Raw genomic sequence first — 23,315 nt, forward strand, 5'->3', positions numbered from 1 at the left:
ATGGACTCACAAATCTGCCTTTATCTGAGCAAAATCTTAAATTATCAAAACATAAGATGATTTTTCTACTTTTTTATTGCAGTTGCAGCGTCCAATTTATTCTTAAAACTAAATAAATGTAGTGTAGGAGAAAGCACATCTGCTTCCTGTTATGTTATGGAGGATTTTGATGATAAAAAACTCTCCTTGTTTAAAGTTTAGGAGCTTTAAATATCCACAGAAAGAACTACAAAATGAGATAATGCAATTTTTTGTCTTCTATCCAAAAATCCTCCTTTTTTTGAAAGATTAAATTAGTTAAAGTGATAAATTGCCTCTCAGTGAGAATGTTTCACTCCTACATCTTAATACTGGCACGAACACCTGCGTCGGTGCTCCAGTTATATTTACCACTTCACACCTGCCAGCCAATCAGAAGCGAGGAGTTATTCTAATGGGAATAATTAGATATAAATGTATTTATTACGGGAGGAAATCATTGAAAACATGAAATTTATATGGATGTATTTTAGTCTTAACACTCCTGTTGTCCTCGAGTCAAGGAAGGAAGGGAGGAAGAAGGAAGGAAAGGAAGAAGGGAGGGAGGAAGAAGGGAGGGAAGAAGGAAGGAAAGGAGGGAAGAAGGAAGGAGGGAAGGAAGGAGGGAGAGAGTAAGGAAGGAAGGAGAGAATGAAGGAAGGAAGGAAAGGAAGGAGGAAAGAAGGGAGGAAAGGATATAAGGGAGGAGGGAGGGAGCAAAGAAGGACGGAGGGAGGAAGGGAGAAAGGAAAAGAGGAAGGGAGGACAGAAGGAAGGAAGGAGGGAAGGGAGGAAAGAAGGAACAGTCAAAACAGACGGGGTCAATTTGACCCGGGAGGACGACAGGAAGCTTAAAGTAAACTTGAGTCAAAAGGTTTGACGGGAATCTAGAAAACATGAAATTAAGTGATTCATTGGAAGCAGGTGACAGATTCTCACCTCGTGGGCTGATTTCTTACTTTCTTTTTAAGATGTTAGGACCCAGTAAAGGACTAATTGACTGTTAGAGAGTGACCGTGCCTTCTATTTCATCCATCTCCGTCTCAGCTGGTGTGCATCACTACAGGTGAAATCTCATATTACCCTCAGCAGCCATTAACACGAGCCTCAGTAACGAGTGAACTTGCAATCCCGCTCGTTTTTTAATGGCGCCAAATTACGGCTGGTAATGCACAGAGCCTCGGGTCGTCATTAGAGCTTCTCTGCCGCGCTGCGTGGCGGAGGTGTTAGTGGACCGAAGCCCGTACAGGTGTCATTAATCCTGCATTCCTGTGCGGCTTGCAGCACTGCGGGAGGTGGCGCCCACCTTCACACACACACACACACACAGACACACACACACACACATCTAACAGGTTTAATAAATACCTCTGCTAAACGCCGGAGCGGCTGGGCTTCACACTGAGGAGGTAAAGAGGTGGGAACTAACGAGAGACGACACTGACCGGAGAGCTCTTCCTTCAAGCTCAAAAGCACAGCGGGGGGAGGAGACGTTTCTCCACAGTCACCACAACTAAACGCTCTCAAACATCCACAGAGGTGATATTTCTTTTGCAGAGTAAAGAGAGTCGGCAACAGCAAAGATATATAGCTTCCCTCTCTCTCTGTCTGCTCATATGTCAGCTTCAGAAACCATTAATTATATTTAAAAACGACGCTTTGTTTGTGTTGTACGTTTTAAAATGAAAAAAAACCTGCAGCATTCACAGTGTGTCCATCATTACTGTTTAAGTGTTATTCACTGGATTTGTGTTTTTAACCCTCCTGTTGTCCTCGAGTCAAGGAAGGAAGGGAGGAAGAAGGGAGGAAAGGAGGGAGGAAGGAAGGAAGGAAGAAGGAAGGAGGGAGGGAGGAAGGAAGGAGGGAAGAAAGGGAGGGAAGGAAGGGAGGGATAAAGGAAAAGAGGTAGGGAGGAAGGAAGGAAAGAAGGACAGAGGAAAGAAGGGAGGAAGAAGAGAGGAAAGGAGGGAGGAAGGGAGTAAGAAGGAGGGAAAGGAGGAAGGAATAAGGAAGGATGGAAGGGAGGGAGAAAGGAAAGAGCTAGGGAGGGAGGAAGGAAGGAAGGTAGGACGGAAGGAAGGGAGGAAAGAGAGGAGGGAGGGAGGAAGGACAGATGGAAGGGAGGAGGGAGAAAGGAAAAGAGGAAGGGAGGAAAGAAGGAACAGTCAAAACAGACGGGGTCAATTTGACCCGGGAGGACGACACAAAGGTTAAACTGTATGAATCTTCGGAGCTGCTGCAGGATTCAGGTGTGTTGTGGTTCAAACTGCAGCTGATGGAAGTCCTAATAAAACTAAACTAGACTAAAACTGCTTTTCTTTGACTTCCAATGTGATCCTTTACAAGACAGATCATCTAGAAAACTAATAGATTGATTTTAATTCATTTTCCTGCATCATGCCCCCCCTCTAATAATCTCTCAACTTCACCTTTAACTCCAGGAAATATGAAAATTCAAGCATCACATTAAAATGACATTAACTGTAATAACATTCCTGCTCCTCGGAGGATGCACCTTTTACAATTAGCTAATCTTTTTCTCTATCACCACATACACCACAAACCTAATGTAAGGTTCAAAAGAAGGGCTTATTTTTCATTCTCTTTTTTCAATGAATCGACTAATCATTTAGTATTTGCAATGTCAAAACAGTAGCAGTAGCAGTAGTAGGAGTAGACATCTCTAAATCTCTTATATACCCAAATATACTCAGCTTACTATGATAATAAACAAGAGAAAAGCAGCAAAACCTCACATTGTGGAGGAGAAGCTGCAATTTTTAGAGCATGTTTGCTATTTTTTGCTTAATTTAATAGTTTAAACAATGACTCAATTGTGTGTTTTGTTAATAAACTAATATATTCAGCTCTGTAATGAACACTGCAGCCTTTAATGGGACTTTAAATATGTTTAAACTTCCCCTTAATTTGTAATTTTAGAGTTTGTGGGAAAAAAGAGAAGTTTAATTTTCACGTATAAAAACCAAAAAAAAAAAAAAAGCATCTTGTTTCCTATATCTGTGAGAATAAATGTACCTTTCAAAACACATACATGTGGAGTTTTATTTATGGTATACTACTGACAACAGCATGGATAATATAATACATAGTTGGATACTTGGCTTTGGCCGATCCACTTACTGATGCACTTCAGATTTCTTTTGGTTCTTGGATCAGTCGGTACTCCGTCGGTACCTCTAAAGACGATTTCGTCCCCTTAATGAACCCAAAATTCCAACCGTGTTGTAAAGTTGTAGAGGAAAAAGGGAAAAAACTAAAAAAAACAATAAAAAGTCTTGTGTTTGAAACTCGGCACCGTCGGTGATGCTCAAGAGTCCAGGTTCCTGCAGTGTGACATCGCTTCTCTGTACATGCGAAAAGGTTTTTCCGGTCCGTAAAAGTCTCGATGTTTTTTTTTTTTTTACGTGAAGATCTGAAGTCGGCATGACGACGACAGACGACAGCCGACAGCCACGGATCCACAGTTACAGCCACAGCAAGTTTCCTGTGTTACTGTTTGTAGTATTTACAGCTCTGTACACTGGAAGAAAAAAAAAAAAGAAGAGCTCTTCACGGCAAAAAAACAACCCGAAAAAAACAACAAAACTACTCCGGAGATGGGAAAACAGCTGCGTCTCTGCAAATGTCTTTACGTCAGACGACAAACTGTTCCTGATAAAAACGAGCCGGGGTTGATTTGACGCAACTCGGCTCGAAAAATGTGTTTCATGGAGCCTCCGGAGTCCAAACGGAAAAATCAAAAAAGAAAAGAATAAACAACTCCCAAACAAACAAAACCCAAACAAACTAATCCAAATAATCTCAGGATAGATAGCGTTACACAGTATACTTAAGTAGGATTTACAAGAAGTTCTTCCCCTTCTCCCCCCCCCCCCCCCCCCCCCCCCCCCTCCCCCCTCCCCCAACACTTGAAGGTGTTTTTTTCTTTTTCTGGTCCAACACAGCAACATGGCATAAAAGCAAAACGCACAAAAATCCAACTCAAATACATGAGTAGCTAAATAGTTTCCCATTAAATTATCACAACGATGTGGTGTAGTTTACATTCCTTCCACAGCAGCAGGAAGCCGTGTGGTTTTCTTCAATTGATTTTAATTATTTTTAACTCTATTTTACATTTGATTGGTTTCTAGAAGGAGAGGAAGAGAGGAGAGGAGGGGTTGGGGGTGGCGGCAGTGGCAGTAGGGTAAGGTTGGGGGTGGGTCGGGGGGTCTAAAGCCTTGTACGGTGGATGCAGTTATAAAAAGGGAAGAAGGGGGAGTCGGTGCTGTGGCACAGCGAGTAAATAGGCACAGGGGCAGTGAGGGGCGGAGGCTGGGTGGGACGGGTGGTGGCAAGCAGCATCGGGGGGGGATGATAGGGAAGCGATAGGTGGTGGGTCTCGGGGTTTTTTTAAGGTGGGAGAGCTGCAGCCTCACAGGTAGATCTCCCTCTTGGAGGTCTGGCCGGTCGGGGTGGTGGCTGAGTGGTACTCCACCGCCTGGCTCAGAGGGATTTCCTCCAGCCCACAGTCTTTACTGTACGAGTCTCCGCCCGCCGGGTAGGCACTGCTGTAGGGCGTCATGAAGCGCATGTTGGCCACTTTAGAGCTGTTGCTGCTGCCGCCGACGCCGCCGGTGCAAGTCCCACGCTCCTCCGTGGTCATGGGCTTGGGGCTGCCGTTGGCCATCAGCTGCTCCTGCCCGTCCATCTCCTGGTAAGGCACGAAGGTGGAGAGCTTGGGGGCGTTCTTGCACACCTTGCGGGTTGGGGAAGGCTGGCCGGGCATCCAGCAGGAGTCGGAGTGGCCGAACTCGGTGCACTCGTGGGTGCAGTTACCGGTCATCGCCACGTCGGGAAGAGGTCTGAGGTCTGCAGAGAGGAGAGACAAAGGGATGAGAAAACAGATTATTAACATGGAAGCAGATGTAAGCTATGAAAAGGTCGGAGGTGGTGATGAAGTTGGGCTGCAGCTCTCTGTGTGAGGCCTTACTGAAGCAACTTTCATTGATATTTTCAGCCTGAAAGAAGTCGAAGAACTCACAACCTAAAGCCCTGAAATACCAAAATCATACAGAGAAACATTATTATCCAACTGGAGTAATGCATGTGTCCACCTAATGAATTAGAAGTCCATTTTTAGCTCTAGTTTGGGCTCCACCGGCTCCTACGTGGCTCTTTAGCTGCTAAATGTTGCACTTTCTTCACCAGCTAGTCTCTTAAGTTTGACACTGAGAAAGGAAATAAGTGACTTCTTGTGAATTATGTGTAATAATTTGATTTATTATTACTGTAAGATCATGTTCATGTGTTGAGTTATGAATTAAACAGACAAATTCTTCATCTTTGTAATTTGATTGTAAGATTTTTGGAGTTTTTTTAGGCATTTTATATGATTTAACCTGTTGTCCTCGAGTCAAGGATGACAGGGAGGAAGAAGGAAGGAAAGGAGGAAGAAGGATGGAAGGGAGGAAGGAAGGCCGGATGGAAGGAAAGGAGGGAAGGAAGGGAGGAAGAAGGAAGGAAAGAAGGGAGGAAGGAAGTGAGGAAAGGAAAGAAGGAAGGACGGAGGAAAGAAGGAAGGAAGGTAGGAGGGAGGGAGGAAAGAAGGAGGGAGGGAGGGAGAATGGAAAAGAGGAAGGAAGGAAATAAGGACAGAGGAAAGAAGGAAGGGAGGAAGGTAGGGGGGAGGAAAGAAAGAGAGAAGGAGGGAGGAAAGAAGGAAGGAAGGAGGGAGGGAGAATGGAAAAGAGGAAGGAAGGAAATAAGTACAGAGGAAGGAAAGAAGGAGGGATGATAGGAAAAAGAAGGGGGATGGAGGAAAGAGAGAAGGCGGGAGGAAGGACAGGCGGAAGGAAGGAAGGGAGGAAAGAAGGAACAGTCAAAACAGACGGGGTCAATTTGACCCAGGAGGACGACACGAAGGTTAGAAGAGGAGGGATGGATTATAGGAGCTGTATTCTAGGATTTTGATATATATATATATATAATCTATATTTCAGCCCCAATGTCCATATTTTCATCTATCTTGCGTTTATTCACTTATTTATGACTAAACTTTGTTGTTTTGTAAGTGTTTTCGAGGCTATTTTAAGATAATCCCACTCTCATGAAAATCATTTAACACACTGCATTGTAACTGTCATATTTCGTTACACTCGGCAGAAGCGTTTCTTTAATTTCTTTAATCCGATTTCTCTCTCTTTGTGTCTCTTTTTTAATTATTTAATTGATATTTATGGCGTTTATTCCTCGTGTATATGGGACGCTCTGCTTGTGCTCTGTGATTTTAGTTTTGATGTCTGGCTGCAGGGTCGAAGTGGGACTGTAAAATACAACTGTATCTGACAGAAGACAAAATGAAAGGTCACAAACATCAGTATTTCTGTGTATATTTTGCTTTTTTTTGTTTTTTTTGGGGTTGTTCTTCCTTAAAAAAAAAAAAAAACTAGAGAGTGTGGTGTCACAGTTCAGCTGCAGACAGCCTGGCAGCAAAAGGAAGATGTTGATTAAAACTGTCATTATTCCTTCACACACACACACACACACACACACACACACACACACACAGCTCTCCATTTTAAAATAAATTAATTAAAAGCTCAGCGTGTATTTTTAAAGTCACTAATAGTTCACAAAGGGCCAAGAACGTCGCTTAATTTGTTGCTGAAATAAGAAGAAAAACCTGCATATCAAACGGTGGGTGCTGAGCGTGAAACAGGATCAGCTGATTTAAAGAAGGAGGGGGGGAAGAGAGGGGGGGGGGACATGCTCAGGTTCGTTAAAACGTTAATTATGTTGCACAAACGGCCAATTAAGGCAAAAAATAACAGCAACTGTAACTGCTTCTTTTTCTTTTTTTTCTTCTTACGTACAACAAATGACATGATGAAGGCTGACAGACACAAAGATGTTAGAGAATATTTAGCTTTTATTCATTACACATTTCGCCTATTAAAGCCCCTGATTTCTCCCCCTTTTAAGTGTGTTTGCACTGTAAAATTCTCCCTCTCATGTTGGTTTTGCATGACTTTAATCCTGAAACCTCTGAGACAGACAAACAGAGAGACAGACAGACAAACAGAGAGAGAGACAGAGGGACAGACAGACAGATGCGAGGCTGAGTTCGCATTTATAAAACCACAGCTTACAATGGAAAAAGGTCAGAGATGGAAGCAGAAATATCAATGCGTATGCAGAAAGTAACCTTTCTTCTGTGCATGACATTAGATGATTCTTTGATACTGGAGGCTTGCATAGAGGCTGGGTGGGTGCAAGGGGGGTGCAGGGGTTGCTGGTCCTCCTGGGGATTGGCGCTTATTTCCCCAAATGCCCTCTACTTCATGCATAATTGAAATTCATTTCTTCCGTTTTTTTGGCAAAAAGGAGCTACAGTCGGCTTTTCTGTCTGTTTGCGGGTTGATGTGTACGATCTAATCCCGGGGAGTGCTGAGTAGCGACCGCGCTCCGTCTCTCTTTCTTTCTTTCTTTCTTTCTTTCCTTCCTCTCCCTCTCTCTCCTTCTCTGTCTCTCTCCCTCCTTCCCTCTCTCCACATTCTCACGGCCGTGGCTGCTGTGGATTTTTAGTTTTTAAGCACTTCCCATGCAAAAAGCAAGGTGCTTGCAAAAAAACCCTGTTAAGTCATGTACGAGTGGCTGCTGAGTTCAGAGTGGCTGTTTTTTTTTTTAAAGTGTTTTTTTTTTTTTTTAATAAGTACTTTGCCTCCGAACGTGGTGTCAGCAGGAGGCTTATAGAGCACGGACGCCTTCAGAGCTGCACGGCTCAACAAACTCTAAACTTGAACTCTGCTGCTGCAACAACAGAAACAACTAGGAGAAGAAGAAAAAGGAGTCAGCAGACAAGTTCAGCCTGTAGGGGAACTTTATCGGACACAAACTGAGACATTTGACTTTTGACTTTCTGTATTAGACCTTTTTCTGATGTTTGTTATATTTATAGTTTATTGTGATGAAGCAAATATCGACAGCTGTCTCTGAAAGCCTCTTGTTGCCTCTCAATCTTGAGGTCTTCCATTTCTTCAAGCTATTTCACGACTGCTGTTTGTAATTTGAGACGTGCTTTCTCTGTTTCCTGCTGTACAAACTAGACATTAAAGGCAACTAGCTACTATATACATGATGCAAAACTAAGTTAACCCTCTTGTTGTCCTCGAGTCAAGGAAGGAAGGAAGGGAAGAAGGAAGGAAAGGAAAGAAGGAAGCGAAGAAGGAAAGGAAGGAAGGAAAGAAGGAGGGAGGAAGGAAAGGAAGAAAGGAAGGTAGGAGGGAGGAAGTAAAGGAAGGAAGGATGGAGGAAGGAAGGAAAGAAATGAAGGAAGAAGGAAGGAAAGGTGGGAGGGAGGAAGGAAAGGAAATAAGGAAGGACGGAAGGAAAAGAGGAAGGATGGAAGGAAGGAAGGAAAGAAGGACGGTAGGAGGGAGGAAGGAAAGGAAGGTAGGGGGAGGGAAGAAAGAGAGAAGGAGGGAGGAAGCAAAGGAAGGATGGAGGAAGGAAGGTAGGAGGGAGGAATGAAAGAGAAGGAGGGAGTGAGGAAAGAAGGAAGGAAGGAAAGAAGGAGGGAGGAAGGAAAGAAGAAAGGAAGAAAGAAAGAGAGAAGGAGGGAGGGAGGAAGGACAGACGGAAGGAAGGAAGGGAGGAAAAAAGGAACAGTCAAAACAGACGGGGTCAATTTGACCCGGGAGGACGACACAAAGGTTAAAGACAGCTGCTTTCTGTCTCTGCCTCTGAAACATCAGCTGACTGTTAAAAAAACTCTCTTTTATCTCTAAACTATTAAAACTACTCCGCTGCCATTTCTGGATGATGTGCACAACTGTTCAATATTACAGGATTACAACCATTAACATAATGATGATAATTGCTGTTGTTGCTCTCTCTAACTTTGTGACTAATTTGACCGTCCGCATTTTTCTATGAATCCAATTTTCTCTTTACTGTTATTTTATTCCCACATTTACAATTTGGTCGATTATATATATTTAGCTTATATTTCATATCTTTTCATACGTGTTTCATTCATGCTGTTTTTGCTTCCAGTAAATGTTTCAAAAGGCTTTTTTATCGGATGTTTGTTTAGTTTGATGCAAAGTTCTGAGAGCAGAGGAGCTATTTTAAAACATCAGTAAGTTTTATGTGCAGTTTATTAAGGATGGCTGCTATGTGTGGACTTCTGCTGATTGTTTCTCTTTCTTCCGTAGGGTGTGTGTGTGTGTGTGTGTGTGTGTGTGTGTTTATATTGTGTAACTACTTTCCCTCTGGCATAATAATAAAGTTAATATAATCTCATATTAACACCGTCACAAAACATTAAAGTCAGCCTGTCCAAAGCAAGAAAACCAGAGGAAGAGACTTCTCTGTGATCTCTCACCATCAAGCTTACTGGTCTGGTTTAAACCATTAAAACCAGTTCATCTTAACTTTCGTGTCGTCCTCCCGGGTCAAATTGACCTCGTCTGTTTTGACTGTTCCTTCTTTCCTCCCTTCCTTCCTTCCGTCTGTCCTTCCTCCCTCCCTCCTTCTGTCTTTCTTTCCTTGCTCTCTTTCCTCCCTCCATCCCCTTTTCTTCCTTCCTTCTGTCCTTCCTTCCTCCCTCCCTTCTTCTTTCTTTCCCTCCTTCCTTTCCCTCCTTCTCTCTTTCTTTCCTCCGCCCTACCTTCCCCCTTCCTTCTTTCCTCTGTCCTTCTTTCCTTCCTCTTTTCCTTTCTCCCTCCCTCCTACCTTCTTTCTTTCTCCATCCTTTCTCCCTTCCTTATTTTCTTTCCTCCCTCCTTTCATTTCCTTCCTTCCTCCCTCCTTTCCTTCCTTCTTCCTCCCTTCCTCCCTCTTTTCCTTCCTTCTTCCTTCCTCCTTTCCTTCCTTCCTTGACTCGAGGACAACAGGAGGGTTAAGCATGAACCTGCGTCATATCAACTCTCTCCCTTTGTGTTTTGGGTAACAGTCGTTCTCCTCCTCCTCTTCCTCCTCTTCCTCTTCCTCCTCCTCTTCGAAGACTCGCCACTTTGCTCACGCTTGTCACTTACGAGCTTGCCGACAGTCGACGGAGCGCAGCGTCTCTCTCTTCTCGAGGGAGCCATTTTTTGAACAGGTGATGTTGTTTACAAGCGAGAGAGGAGATAAACAGGAAGCGTTCCTTCTGTTCAATGACTCGACTCTACGGCTGCTTCACGCCACGTCTCAACGAAATCAAGCAAGTCGTGTCATGTACGAAGATTGTAGATTGTTTGCCTTGTTTTTTTTCTTTTAAGTTATATTTGTATGTTTTCATTCACTAATTAAATCCAAACGCTTCTACGTCAAAATAAACCTTATTGGTCCACTAGAAGGATCTTAACCTTGTGTCGTCCTCCCGGGTCAAAATGACCCCATCTGTCCTTCCTCCTTCTTTCTCTCTTTCTTTCCTCCCCCCACCTTTTTCCCTTCCCCTTTTCCTTTCTCCCTTCCTTCCATCTTTCCTCCCTCCCTCCTACCTTCCTTCCTGCCTTCTTTCCTCCGTCCTTCCTTCCTTTCCTTCTTTCTTCCTCCCTTCCCTCCTTCCTTCCTTCCCTCCTTTCTTTCTTCCTTCCTTCCATCTTTCCTTCCTTCCTTTCCTTCTTTTTTCCTCCCTTCCATCTTTCCTTCCATCCTTCCTTCCATCCATCCTTCTTTCCTTCCTTCCTTCCTTCCTTCCTTCCATCTTTCCTTCCTTCCATTCATCCTCCCTTCCTTCCTTTCTTCCTTCCTTCCATCCGTCCTTCCCTCTTTCCTTCCTTTCTTCCATCCTTCCATCCCTCCTTCCTTCCTTCCTTCCATCCATCTTTCCTTCCTTCCATCTTTCCTTCCTTCCTTCCTTTCTTCCATCCTTCCTTCCTTCCTTGACTTGAGGACAACAGGATGGTTCCATCTTTCCTTCCCTCCATCCTTCCTCCCTTCCTTCCTTTCTTCCTTCCTTCCATCCCTCCTTCCGTCCTTCCTTCCATCCATCCTTCCTTCCTTCCTTCCATCCTTCCCTCTTTCCTTCCTTTCTTCCATCCTTCCATCCCTCCTTACGTCCTTCCTCCCTTCCATCTTTCCTTCCATCCTTCCATCTTTCCTTCCATCCTTCCCTCTTTCCTTCCTTTCTTCCATCCTTCCATCCACCCCTCCTGCCTTCCTTCCTTGACTTGAGGACAACAGGAAGGTTACATTTAATTGATTGTAATGTAACAATCAAAATGAAAATAAATGATATTAATTAGTGAGTGAAAACAGTATTTATGTGTAAAGCTGTTTTTCAGGAGCAGGGAGGTGACTATAAGACATGAGTGTTGTTGTCACACTGATGGAATTAGTTCACTACTTCTTTAAGTGTGCTTCTTAATTAATGGAGACAGCCAGTTAACATGGAGAGAGAGTGTGTTGAGAATGCATTCACAACAAATTAAAAACCCGGAGCGAAGGAGGAGAAGAAGAAAAACAGGGACGTCTGACTTAAGCAGCAGAAAATGTTCTCATGAAAATCAACAACAACAACAATCAACATCAAACCATCAGCCTGTTTCAGATAAACATAAGCTAAATATAAGTATTGTGCTTTTGTATAGTTGATGTAAATAAAGTCATTATTTGAAATAGAGATAGATATACAGACAGATAGATAGATACTTTATCCTCTTGGGGAAACTCAGGTATCCACTCGCTCATATAAGGCCCTGTTTACCACGACAACGCTCGCAGGTGAAAACAACAAAATATTTGATCAGAGGTACCTTTACTTTAGACGGTGACATTGTTTTGAGGCTTAAAAACGCAAAAAAAGTGAAACCACCCTCCAGAGTGGAAATCTTAAAAACGCTCCACCGTCGCGTTCCCGTCTGAAGGGTAAAAACGCAAAAGTCTGCCTTAAATGCAGCCGACTTTCTTGCTGCGGTCTGAAGCTGTAACCTAGGTAACAGACGCTCTTCCTTCTGCTGATACCTGTCTGCTGCAGCGGGGGCCGACAATGACAGAGGATGGGGGGGGAGAGAAGTGGAGTCCGAGACAAAATGGTCAGTTTTTGTTCACTTCTTAGCCATGTTTTGGTTTTGGTTTTCCATTTGGCGCTACTAGAGAGAGAAGTAGAGGGAATGTTCTACACAGGCGCAGACTTTGTGGTGTTGTGTGCATACAACATTAAATTCCACAAACTTTTGCGTCACCGTATGCACGCACATTTCCCCCCAAAAACGCTCGTCTCTGGGATTCACATCTGGACTCATCGTTGGCTATTTCAGAACTATCCAGCGCTTTGTTTTTAACCATTTCTGAGTGCTCTTTCATGTGTGTTTTGGGTCATTATCGTGCTGGAAGTCCCATGACCTCCTAACTCAGGTAGAGACGCTGCTTTCTGAAGCTTGATTTATACTTCTGCATGGACCCCTACGCCGTAGCCTGACGTGCACCTCCAAAAATCCTAACTATGCGTCACGGCAACGCGGACCACAAGGGCTGTGATTGGTCCGCTCAAATCGTCAGTACCTCCAGCAGTTGCTTTTTTCAGTTTTTTTTCTACAGACCACCTCCGAAAACGTCTTTTCTGTCGCCTGCTCCTCAACATTTGCAATAAAATCATTTGTTCTTTAATATCGATGAGCTCCAACCCCAAACACACCCGCTCTACCTCGGTCGCCATTGTCTGCTGTGACCGGAAGATAAACAAGGATACGGATACCACCCACACACACACACACACACAGTCACACCCCCTAGTGGACCCCCCTAGCATGGCAGTGAATTTCAGAGCAACACGTTCCCTTGATGCAAAACTTCGAAAGGTGCACGACAGCTTCGGGGCACAGGCATAGATATGACAGCGTTCCGACGCAGAAGCATAAATCAGGGCTTGACTGTGCGTTACATTGCTCCCCAAAATCCTTTAGTAGACATCATATTACAAATTGACCCCGTCTGTTTTGACTGTTCCTTCTTTCCTCCCTTCCTTCCTTTCCTTCCTCCCTTCCTCCTTCTCTCTTTCTTTCCTCCCCCTACCTTCCTCCCTTCCTTCTTTCCTCTGTCCTTCTTTCCTTCCTTCCTCCCTTCCTCTTTTCCTTCCTCCGTCCTTTCCTTCCTTCTTCCTCCCTTCCTTCCTTTCCTTCCTTCTTCCTTCCTTCCTCCATCCTTTCCTTCCTTCTTCCTCCCTTCCTTCCTTCTTCCTCCCTTCCATCCTTCCTTCCTTGACTCGAGGACAACAGGAGGGTTAAAGGCTTCATTTACTTTCTGTAAACAGTACCATGATGTACCTGGCAAAGTACAGTCTGACTTCTTTTTTTTATGCCTTTGAGTCAGAAATGGTCTCAAGTGCAGGGGTGCCAGTATTTTTGGCCATGACTGTACATAAATAAATACATATATACCTTGAAGACCTTGAAGTTAAAAACGAAGGTAAGAGCAGATTAAAAAGCTAAAAACTCAATAAATATGTAAGAGAAGTACGATGTGAGACAGTTTAGAGGAGGGAAAATATCACATATTGTTCAGTATTTAGGACTGAATATGATATAAATATAAGTATTGTACATCCTTGTGAAAATTTAGAATGGACTCATATAACTGATTTAGAAAATTACAAAAAAAAAGAAATGAAAGAGTGCAGAGTGGACCCTTGGTTCGGGGCCCTCGGCACAGCGGTCTGCAGCTCTAATCACAGGATTTAGCACCGGACTGATGGGGGTCATGTTCTCCTAATTAAGCAGAAGAACTAATTGGCTCTGGTTTGAGATGGAGCTAATTGGCGTGTATGACAGGAAGAGAGTTTGGGTGGTTAGGGTGGTTCAAGGGGGGGGGGGGGGTGGGGGGGGGTGTAAGATGTAAGATCAATAACGGTTTGGTCTAATAAGGTCTTCCTCCTCTGATGGTGGACGTGAGCAGGCTGCTGCTGCTGCTGCTCGCCTGCAGCCCAGATCATCATCATCATCATCATCATCCTCATCATCATCATCAAAGGCAACATGAAGGCTGATCAGACGCTGATGAGCTCTGCTGACTCAGCTGTTTTGTCCCATTAGTGACCGAACCTGAAAACATCTGAGAAGTTGGTCACCTCGTGAATCCAATACAGACTCTTATTTATCCTTCAGAGTTATAATGAATAGTTTAATGCATGTTTTATTTTGCTATATTCATTATACTATTAATATTATAGTTTCTTGGAGGTGATTATTTGTTCTTTTGATGTTCTTAACCTGCTCACTAAAGGCTGTTGAAATGGGATATGAGCCTCCAGAGTAAAGTGGCCATTTTTACGCAAAAAAAACATAAAAATATCAAAAAGTAAAGTAATAAAATTCAGTAATTCTCCCCACAGGATAAACTGAGGCTGAACCATATTGAAAAAATAGCCTTATCTAATCTAATTGTGACTATTTTGACTGATATTGCAATTGATTACATACTATTTTCATTTAAAACATGATGAATTAGTAGCAGTAGGAGCTTTATTGTCATTATATTGAGGGTCAGACAACAATATAATGAAATGTAAGACGATTATTAACAATTTGAGACATAAATAAATCATCATAAGTACTCAATAAGGGCAATAAAGTACAATATGCATTATAAAATGATTATATTGTGATTTGTGTATCAATTAAATATGTTTTATTACATTTGTAGAATATGAGGTATAGGCCAGAACCACTATATTTAACTTAAAATGTTACTTTAACTCACATTTTTGCCTTTAAATATTGAGCCATATTAAAAAAATAGCCTAATCTAATCTAATTGTGACTATTTTGACTGATATTGCAATTTATTTAAATTGATTTACATACTATTTTCATCCAAAACTAGTAGTAGTAGCTTTATTGTCATTATATTGAGGGTCAGACAACAATATAACAACATTTAAGACAATTATTAACAATTTGAGACATAAATAAATCATCATAAGTACTCAATAAAGTGCAATAAAGTACATTATGCATTATAAAATGATTATATTGTGATTTTTGTATCAATTAAACATGTTTTATTAAATTTTTACAATATGCCATATAGGCTAGAACCACTATATTTAACTTAAAATGTTACTTAACTCACATTTTTGCCTTTAACTATTATATTGCACCTCCTATGACAATATGCAGTCAGCCATATTGAGACATTTCAATAAAATTCAGATTAATTGCTGAGGGCCTTGTAGCGCTCCCTCGGGGTAAAATTCAAAGTTTTTACTATATCTTCACAAAGAGCTCAATAATCTTCATGTTTGTTTGTTTCATCCGAACCTTTTTGTATGTATTAATGTTCCTATGTTCATTTCATACTTCAGGGAATACCGGGAGAAACTTTAACTTTAACATTTCCCACATGTGAGTATTTATATGACACACAACAACAACGTAATTCCACATTTTTTTATAACAAGCTTGTTCACACTGTGGGAGAAGTTGAAAGAGACGTTTCAACACACGAGATCATGTCCCCCCCCCCCCCCCCCCTAGAGGATGACCCCTTGTGAATTTTATGGCCTCATTACTTTTCCCTCTAGTGGCTCTTCTTCTTCTTCTTCTTCTGCTCGGGACTAACTTTACATTTTTAGCTCCTGCTGAGGTTTTAAAAATAGATAAAATCATTAGTACGTCGGGGTTCAGTGCAGCATTACATCATGTTTCTGAGATGTTTAAACAACAATCGTGATGATCTCTGTTAGATTTTGAGTGTGAAAGTGTCTCTAAGAAGTGTCGTCTAATAATCAGGATAATAAACTATAAATCTGTTAATGTGATAAACATCTTAAACACGGTTTCAGAGGCAGCAGTGTTCAGGTTCCTCATCAGTACTAAACCCTGTTGACTGTTCCTTCTTTCCTCCCTTCCTTCCTCCCTCCTTCTCTCTTTCTTTACTCCCTCCTCCCTTCCTTCCTTCCTCATTTCCTTCCTTCCAATCCTTCTTTCTTTTCTCCCTCCTCCCTTCCTTCTTTCCTTCCATCCCACCTTCCTTCCTCCCTCCTTTCCTCCCTTATTTCTTTCTTTCATCCCCCCTACCTTCCCCTTTCCTTCTTTCCTCCCTCGCTTCCATCCCTCCTTCTTCCTCCCTTCCTCCCTCCCTCATTTCCTTCCTTCTTCCTCCCTTCCTTCCTTCCTCCCTCCTTTCCTTCCTTCTTCCTCCCTTCCTTCCCTCCTTCTTCCTCCCTTCCTTCCTCCCTCCCTTCTTCCTTCCTTCCTTCCATCCTTCCTTCCTCCCTCCTTTCCTTCCTTCTTCCTCCCTTCCTTCCTCCCTTCCTTCCTTCCTTCTTTCCTTCCTTCTTTCCTTCCTTCTTTCCTCCTTTCCTTCCTTCTTCCTCCCTTCCATCCTTCCTTCTTCCTTTCCCTCCTTCTTCCTCCCTTCCTTCCTTGACTCGAGGACAACAGGAGGGTTAAGGGAAGTTTGAAAAGCTCTTGGTTAACCCCCCTGCGGAGGAGGAAGAGGAGGAGGAGGAAGGAGTCACTATCTCTTGCTCTTTTTTTTCCTCCTCTCTGTGCTGCAGGCTCTGCTCTGCTCGGCTCGGCTGCGGCGTTGTCAGAGGGGCCGCAACGCTGAATTCAAGGTTGCCTCTATTAGTCAAGGCTATTTAAAATGGAGTAGCCCTCCTGAGTTTTTCTTTTTTTCTCCTTCCTTTTTTCCCCCCTGTAGCCCCTTATCTGCACTCCTGAGTTCCAGTTAACCCCGGGGACCCTCGCTCGCCCTCGCGGCCCTCTCTCTCTGCATAATACACTCCGCTACCTTGGTCACCATTTTTCGGTCAAACTAATTAGATTTCAGAGTCCCTGCTTGGGAAGATGTCCGTGCTATGAAATGGAAATAATTTCCAGATGAGTATCTGACATTTTACGCTGTCAACTAGAGTAAAGAGCCTGAGCGGATTGGCTCTCCTTTCCCCCTCCTCCTCTTCCTCCTCTTCCATCTCCTTCTTCTTCTTCTCTCTCTCCTTTTTCCGCCTCATCACTTTAGTCGCAGAGATATGCTAAATCCTCGTGCTTCCCTTCTCTCTCTCTCTGCTCAGTCCTCGCTGATAAATGCAAAGGAAATGTACACAAAAGAGAGCTTCCCTTTTTTTCCCCCTCTGTGTGTCTGCTTGAAGTGTTAATGTGTTTAATTACTTGGAAGCTTTGCTGTATGTGTGTGTGTGTGTATATATGTGTGTGTTTGTGTCTGTGTGTGTGTGTGTGTGTTGCATTTTAAAGCTGCAGGAGGAAAAACCTTCAATTAAACCTTTTTCTCAGTCGATGACAATGGCTCCAATTTATCTTATAGGAACAATAGAGGAGTGAGAGGAGGTGCAGCTCAAAGACGCTCAAACACCGAGAGAAAACCAACCATGTGCTGCTGCTGCTGCTGCTGCTTCCCCCGCTGCAATCAGCGAGAGACACCAACAGCCTACACACACACACACACACACTGACACACACACACGAAGGTCCCTTACTTTTAGAAACACGTCGCTGACTCATACTTTGGTCAGAGTTTACAGCATTTGGTCTTCTCTTAGACTGTCAGACATGTTGCTTTAATGAAGAAGAACCTGCTTCAATATCACCCCAAATTTCAATTATATAATACTTTTTACTCCACTTGATTGACAGCTTTAGAGACTAGTTACTTTATAAATTAAGACTTTAAATTTAACCCTTACATGCTGCTTTATGTAAAATGTGACCCGTTTTGACACGTGACAGCTGTAAAAACACCACAAATGGCCCAAAATGCACATAAATTAAGCTATTTTAAAATGTTATTTTTTGTGTATAGATGCTACACATTTAGTCCATTGAGGCTGTTCTGGGTCAGATTATCTCCGTATATATTGCCATGTGTTTTAGTGAAATGAATAGTTACTAGTTTTAATAAGATAGTAGTTATGAGGATTTCTTTTTATGATGTAGCAGTGAAGACTGATGGCTCTAATGGTTATACAATAAACCCCACAGCTCCATAAAGTTCTGCTCATTTTACCTTTACATATAAAATAACATTTAACCACCAAAAAGAGATGCAAACATGACTAAAAGAGACTTAAATTGACTAAAGAAACCCAAATGCTTCCAAAAATAGATGAAAAAATGACTAAAAACAACTAGTTACCATAGTAACGTAGAGATGGAGTGACTAAAGAGACTCAAAACTACCAAAAAGAGACATTTCCATCATTATTGCTATGTTATATTTTAATATCTTAGGTAAAATAGGACATGATATTGTGTGATAGGAGATGTTTAGTGGTGTAAAAGCTAAAAAAATACACTCTCTCTGCTCTCTGAAATATTAATTAAAGGTTTAATCACATTTATTGATCAGTCAGATCAACTATTGATACTTTCTAAACACATCTGTGGTATAAACACGTTTTATGAGGAGAATCTTAGACCACTAGAATATAAACAGTATGTAAGGGGTTAAAGATATATGATGAGTTTACAAAATACAAAACACTGAGGGGATAAATAAAACAACAAAAAAAGAGAAAATGTCAAAATTCAGTGTAACATCAGTGGCCCAAAATTGACCTGTAGTTAAGTTTGAGTGACAGCTGCCATCTGTAGTTGCCGTAGTAACAGTGAAGTGGAGCAGAATACCAAAACATGGTTGAAGTTTAAAACTAGAGGTTCCCAACCTTTTTGGTTTGAAACCCCCCAAAAAAAGGGAGAAAATGTCACAACATGTCATAATGTCAGTGGCCCAAATACGACCTGTAGTTACGTTTGAGTGACAGCTGCCATCTATAGTTGCCGTGGTAACAGTGAGTGAGGCGGAGCAGTGATGCAGCTCAGATGACGTATACAGTATATATAAATATGTGTGGACAGAATTCCACGTTCAGAGGAAGAGGGATGGATGGAGGCATTAAGAGACGCTACTACTATCATCCCCTAACCTTTGACCCTGTTGTTTTTACTGTTGCCATGACGATGAAGGACGAGTTGTGTCTCCTTGTTATGTTACGAGGCAGAAAACATTATTTACTGTTGTATGTTTTTATCTTTAGTGTCATATAAAACTTTTAGTAGTAACAAAGTCATAAAATATATATAGTAACATGTTCCTAATAGGATTTTGTGTAATATTACTACAGTTATTATGTCAAATAATGAGTTACCACCTGCAATTAACACTGAATACTAGCCGTCTATAGCAGCCATTATGTTTATCTGCATAGAGATCTATATCAGGTCAGTTTTAACCCAGTGGGACAACAGGTGTTAACTCAAAAATGAGATATAGTGTAATTTAAATTAAGTTTATTGACCATAAATCCCAAAAATATGTGTAAAACATGTCGTAATAAGTTGGTTTAATAGGATATATGGCTTTATTCTTACTCCTCACTCTACACAAACAGTAATACTGGAAAATAAATTTAATATTTTCAATTTATAATGACTAATAATATGTCATATATTATATTTTATAAGTAATTTATCCAACTCTGGAAATAACTGCAGTGAAATTCCTTTATAAACGTGTAAAGTGATGTAAAAACACACACTGCTGTAAACCTGAATCTGTATTCATGGTCATACTTTACCTTCACTATAGCTCTCAGCTCACTAATACACACACACACACACACACACACACACACACACACACACCATGTACTTCCCGGCATGTCAGTGTGTTCTGCACTCTGTGTTCCTATAAAGATTTTACAATCATCAATTTAAAAAAAGCTTTTTCAGAGCTATTACATAACTGTGCTTTGAAAAGTGCTGAACCGCTGATATAAGGGACAATAACACTCTGATCATGGAGAAATGTTTGAGATAATCAGAGAGACCAAAAAAAAACATCTTCAATAGACAGAGAACAAATTCATTATGTGTGTCAGCGGCAGTAAAGTTTGTTTGTTTGTATAATTTTCTAAACAAAGTACAACTGTTTTTTTCTTCTTTATTTCAGTCAATCTGACAGGAAGTGAAATATCTTGACATATTTTTAATGGGCAGACGTTGAAGCCCTCCAGAGGATAACATTAAATGGATTTGGTGTTTTTATGACTTCTAATGTAGAGACACTTACAGGTGAGATTCAAAGTTTGATCAATACATTTGCTTAACCCTCCTGTTGTCCTCGAGTCAAGGAAGGAGGAAGGAAGGTAGGAAGAAGGAGGGAAAGGAGGAAGGAAGGGAGGAAAAATGAAGGAAAGGAGGGAGAGGAAGGATGGAAGGGAGGAAGAAGGAAGGAAAGGAGGGAGGGAAGGAAGGGAGGAATAAGGAGGGTTGGAAGGGAGGAAGGGAGGGAGGAAGAAGGAAGGAAGAAGGAAGGAAAGGAGGGAGGGAGGAAGAAGGAGGGATGGAAGGAAGGAAGGAAGGAAGGAAGGAAGGAAAGGAGGAAGGAAGGAAGAAAGGGAGGAAGATAGGAAAAGAGGAAGGAATGAAAGAAGGACAGAGGAAAGAAGAAAGGGAGGAAGGGCAGAAGGAAGGAAGAAAGGGGGATGGAGGAAGGATAGAAGGAAGGGAGGAAATAGAGAGGAAGGACAGAAGAGAGAATGAGGGAGGGAGGAAGGACAGACGGAAGGAAGGAAGGAAGGAAGGGAGGAAAGAAGGAACAGTCAAAACAGACGGGGTCAATTTGACCCGGGAGGACGACAGGAGGGTTAAAGTCAGATGATACCTCTACATTTAATTCAGTGGTAGCAGTTTGAGGTTTAGTTTGAGTTTGGATTTTAGATTATAGTCAAATCCATGTTGTCATTTAAGGATTTAAAGCTCTGAATTTTAAATGTTTTTCATATTTAGAGCAGTAACAGTAAGTGTGTAAGTGTCAGCAGCCAATGAAAGTTCTCTGTGGCGACATTAAGCTGTTTTTTTATTGCTTGTTATTCCTGATTTTAGTCACACTTAGTCTCATCGCTGCTAAGTAGCATTCATAATCAGCTTATAAACACATACTAAATGTTTATACCACACTATAATGTAGTTATAAGCAGATATATAATAATAACGTCCCCTATTAGAAAAAATCCACCTAGAGGAAATTAGTGTTGGGTGTTTTTACAGCTCATGTAATATAAAAAGGGTTAAACATTTGACCGTGAACTGGACACATGACTTTTGAGCTGCTGGTTACTTTATTCTTTAACTTTGGAGAGAGCTACGCTAGCAGTTTCCACCTGCTTCCAGTCTTTATGCTAAGCTAAGCTAACCACGCCATGACTCCAGCTCAAGAGAAGAAGAAGAAGAAGAAGAAGAAGAAGAAGAAGAAGAAGAAGAAGAAGAAGAAGAAGAAGAAGAAGAAGAAGAAGAAGAAGAAGAAGAAGAAGAAGAAGAAGAAGAAGAAGAAGGGAAATAAATGTAATTCCAAAAAATCTTTTGAAGATTAAAACATTTTTTCTCCTTCTCATTTATTACTGGAAACATTTTATTAATTTTAAAAATGAACCATGTTTCTTAGGAGGAGTGAAACAACTGTTTTTGATATGTGGAGACGTAAAATCCAGGTAAAGATCTGTTTAAACTCTCTCTCTCTCTCTCACTCTCTGGTTTCATCCCTCTCTCTGGTTTCATCCCCCTCTCTCTCTCGCTCTCTCTCTCTCTCTCTCTCTCTCTCTCTGGTTTCATCCCTCTCTCTCTCTCTGGTTTCATCCCTCTCTCTCTCTCTCCCTCTCTCTCTCTCTCTCCCTCTCTCTGGTTTCATCTCTCTCTCTCTCTCTCTCTCTCTCTCTTTCTCTGGTTTCATCCCTCTCTCTCTCTCTCTCTGACCCCCCAGTCTGGCTCTGTGTGGAAACCTTGCCGGCTCTAATTAAACTTTGGGCAGATTAGAACTTTGCCTTGTCAGTCTTTATTCATGCTTAAACAAGTTATTACTTTTTGAGAAATTAAATTAGCCGGCAATTAATTAATCGACACAGAGCTGGGAAAGAGGACGAAGGGGAGGGGAAGAAAGGGGGGAGGAGGGAGGGAGGGAGGGAGATGAAATTGGAGGAAAAAGAAGACAGGAGAAGTAGAAGAAAGAGGAGGAAAAAAAAGCAAGGGGGGTGAAATGAAATGAGAACTAGGGTTTGGCAGCAAATGAAGGAAAAAGGAAACAGATTTATCTCAAAGATGGAAGGAAAAGAAAAAAAAGAGAAAGATATTAGATATTTAAATGTCATCCGTTCTTTCACTAATTAGCAGGAGAGCACGATGAAGACGGAATTTTCTTCTTCTACTTCTTCCCCCTTTTTTTTCAAACATCAACATTTGATGCTTTCAGAAGCCAAACACCCCTCCTCTTCCTCTTCCTCCTCCTCTTCCTCTTCCCTCCTCCTATTTTATGCACAGAAGTTATTACACAGATAACCCCCTCCTCCTCCCCCCCTCCTTCCTTCTTTCTCCTCTTTTCTCTTTTTCCAAATCCAGAATTAATTCACCCTACTGACTCCTTTTTTGAAGGCAGAACAAAAAGCAAACAGACTGAAAAAAACAGAGAGAAATAAGAGTCTCTACTTTTTATTTTGCTTTCTTTTTGTTTCACTTCAAATTGACCCCGTCGGTTTTGACTGTTCCTTTCTTTCCTCCTTCCTTCCTTCCGTCTGTCCTTCCTCCCTCCCCTCTCTTCCTTCCTTCTGACCTTCCTTCCTTCTTTCATTCCTTCCTTCCTTCCTTCTTTCCTTCCTCCCTTCCTTCTTTCCTCCCACCTACCTTCCTCCCTTTCTTATTTCCTCTGTCCTTCTCTCCTTCCTTCCTTCCTGCCTTCCTCTTTTCCTTTCGCCCTCCCTCCCTCCTACCTTCCTTCCTTCCTCTGTCCTTCTTTCCTTCCTCCCTTCCTTTCTCCCTCCCTCCCTCCTACCTTCCTTCCTTCCTTATTTCCTCCATCCTTCCTTCCTTCCGTCCTCCTTCCCTCCCTCCTTTCCTTCCTCCCTCCCTCCCTCTTTTCCTTCCTTCTTCCTCCCTTCCTTCTTGACTCGAGGACAGCAGCAGTAGTTTTAGTAGCGTTGGTTGCGCTGGTGCAACGGTCAGCCGCCGCGATGGGAAGGTTTGTGTTTGACCCTCGTGACGGAGAAGCGGAGAGGCGGAGAGGTGGAGAGGTGGAGAGGAGGATGGAAGAGAAGGAGGAGGAGAGAGGGGAAAGGGTCGACTCCTGCTGGGTCAATAGTTGAGCTGCTGTGTAATCATGTTAAAGTCTCGGTTATGTACTCACTCTCTCTTCTTTTCTTCCTTCATCTTTGCACTATTTGTTTACAGTACTCCAAATTAAATGAGCAAATATGTGGTTTGATCATGTGACTCTTTTTATAATCTGATGCCCACATCGGCTGTAATCAACCTTCACACATCACTGTTAATCAATAATGATTAGGAGGTAAAATGCTCTAGTTT

General features: G+C 42.1%; 1 protein-coding gene across 1 annotated transcript in view; it reads right to left on the reverse strand.

Annotated features, from left to right (window-relative positions):
• Nucleotides 1-4,191: 4,191 nt before the first annotated feature.
• Nucleotides 4,192-23,315, reverse strand: part of LOC133985990 (protocadherin-17-like) — a 200,062-nt gene continuing 180,938 nt past the window's right edge. Inside the window, exon 3 of the mRNA XM_062425752.1 lies at nucleotides 4,192-4,890. Coding sequence (XP_062281736.1) covers nucleotides 4,454-4,890 — 437 coding nt within the window. The 3' untranslated portion in view covers nucleotides 4,192-4,453. The remainder of the gene's footprint in view (nucleotides 4,891-23,315) is intronic.

This window comes from Scomber scombrus, chromosome 9, assembly GCF_963691925.1.
Source record: "Scomber scombrus chromosome 9, fScoSco1.1, whole genome shotgun sequence".
Taxonomy (NCBI): domain Eukaryota; kingdom Metazoa; phylum Chordata; class Actinopteri; order Scombriformes; family Scombridae; genus Scomber; species Scomber scombrus.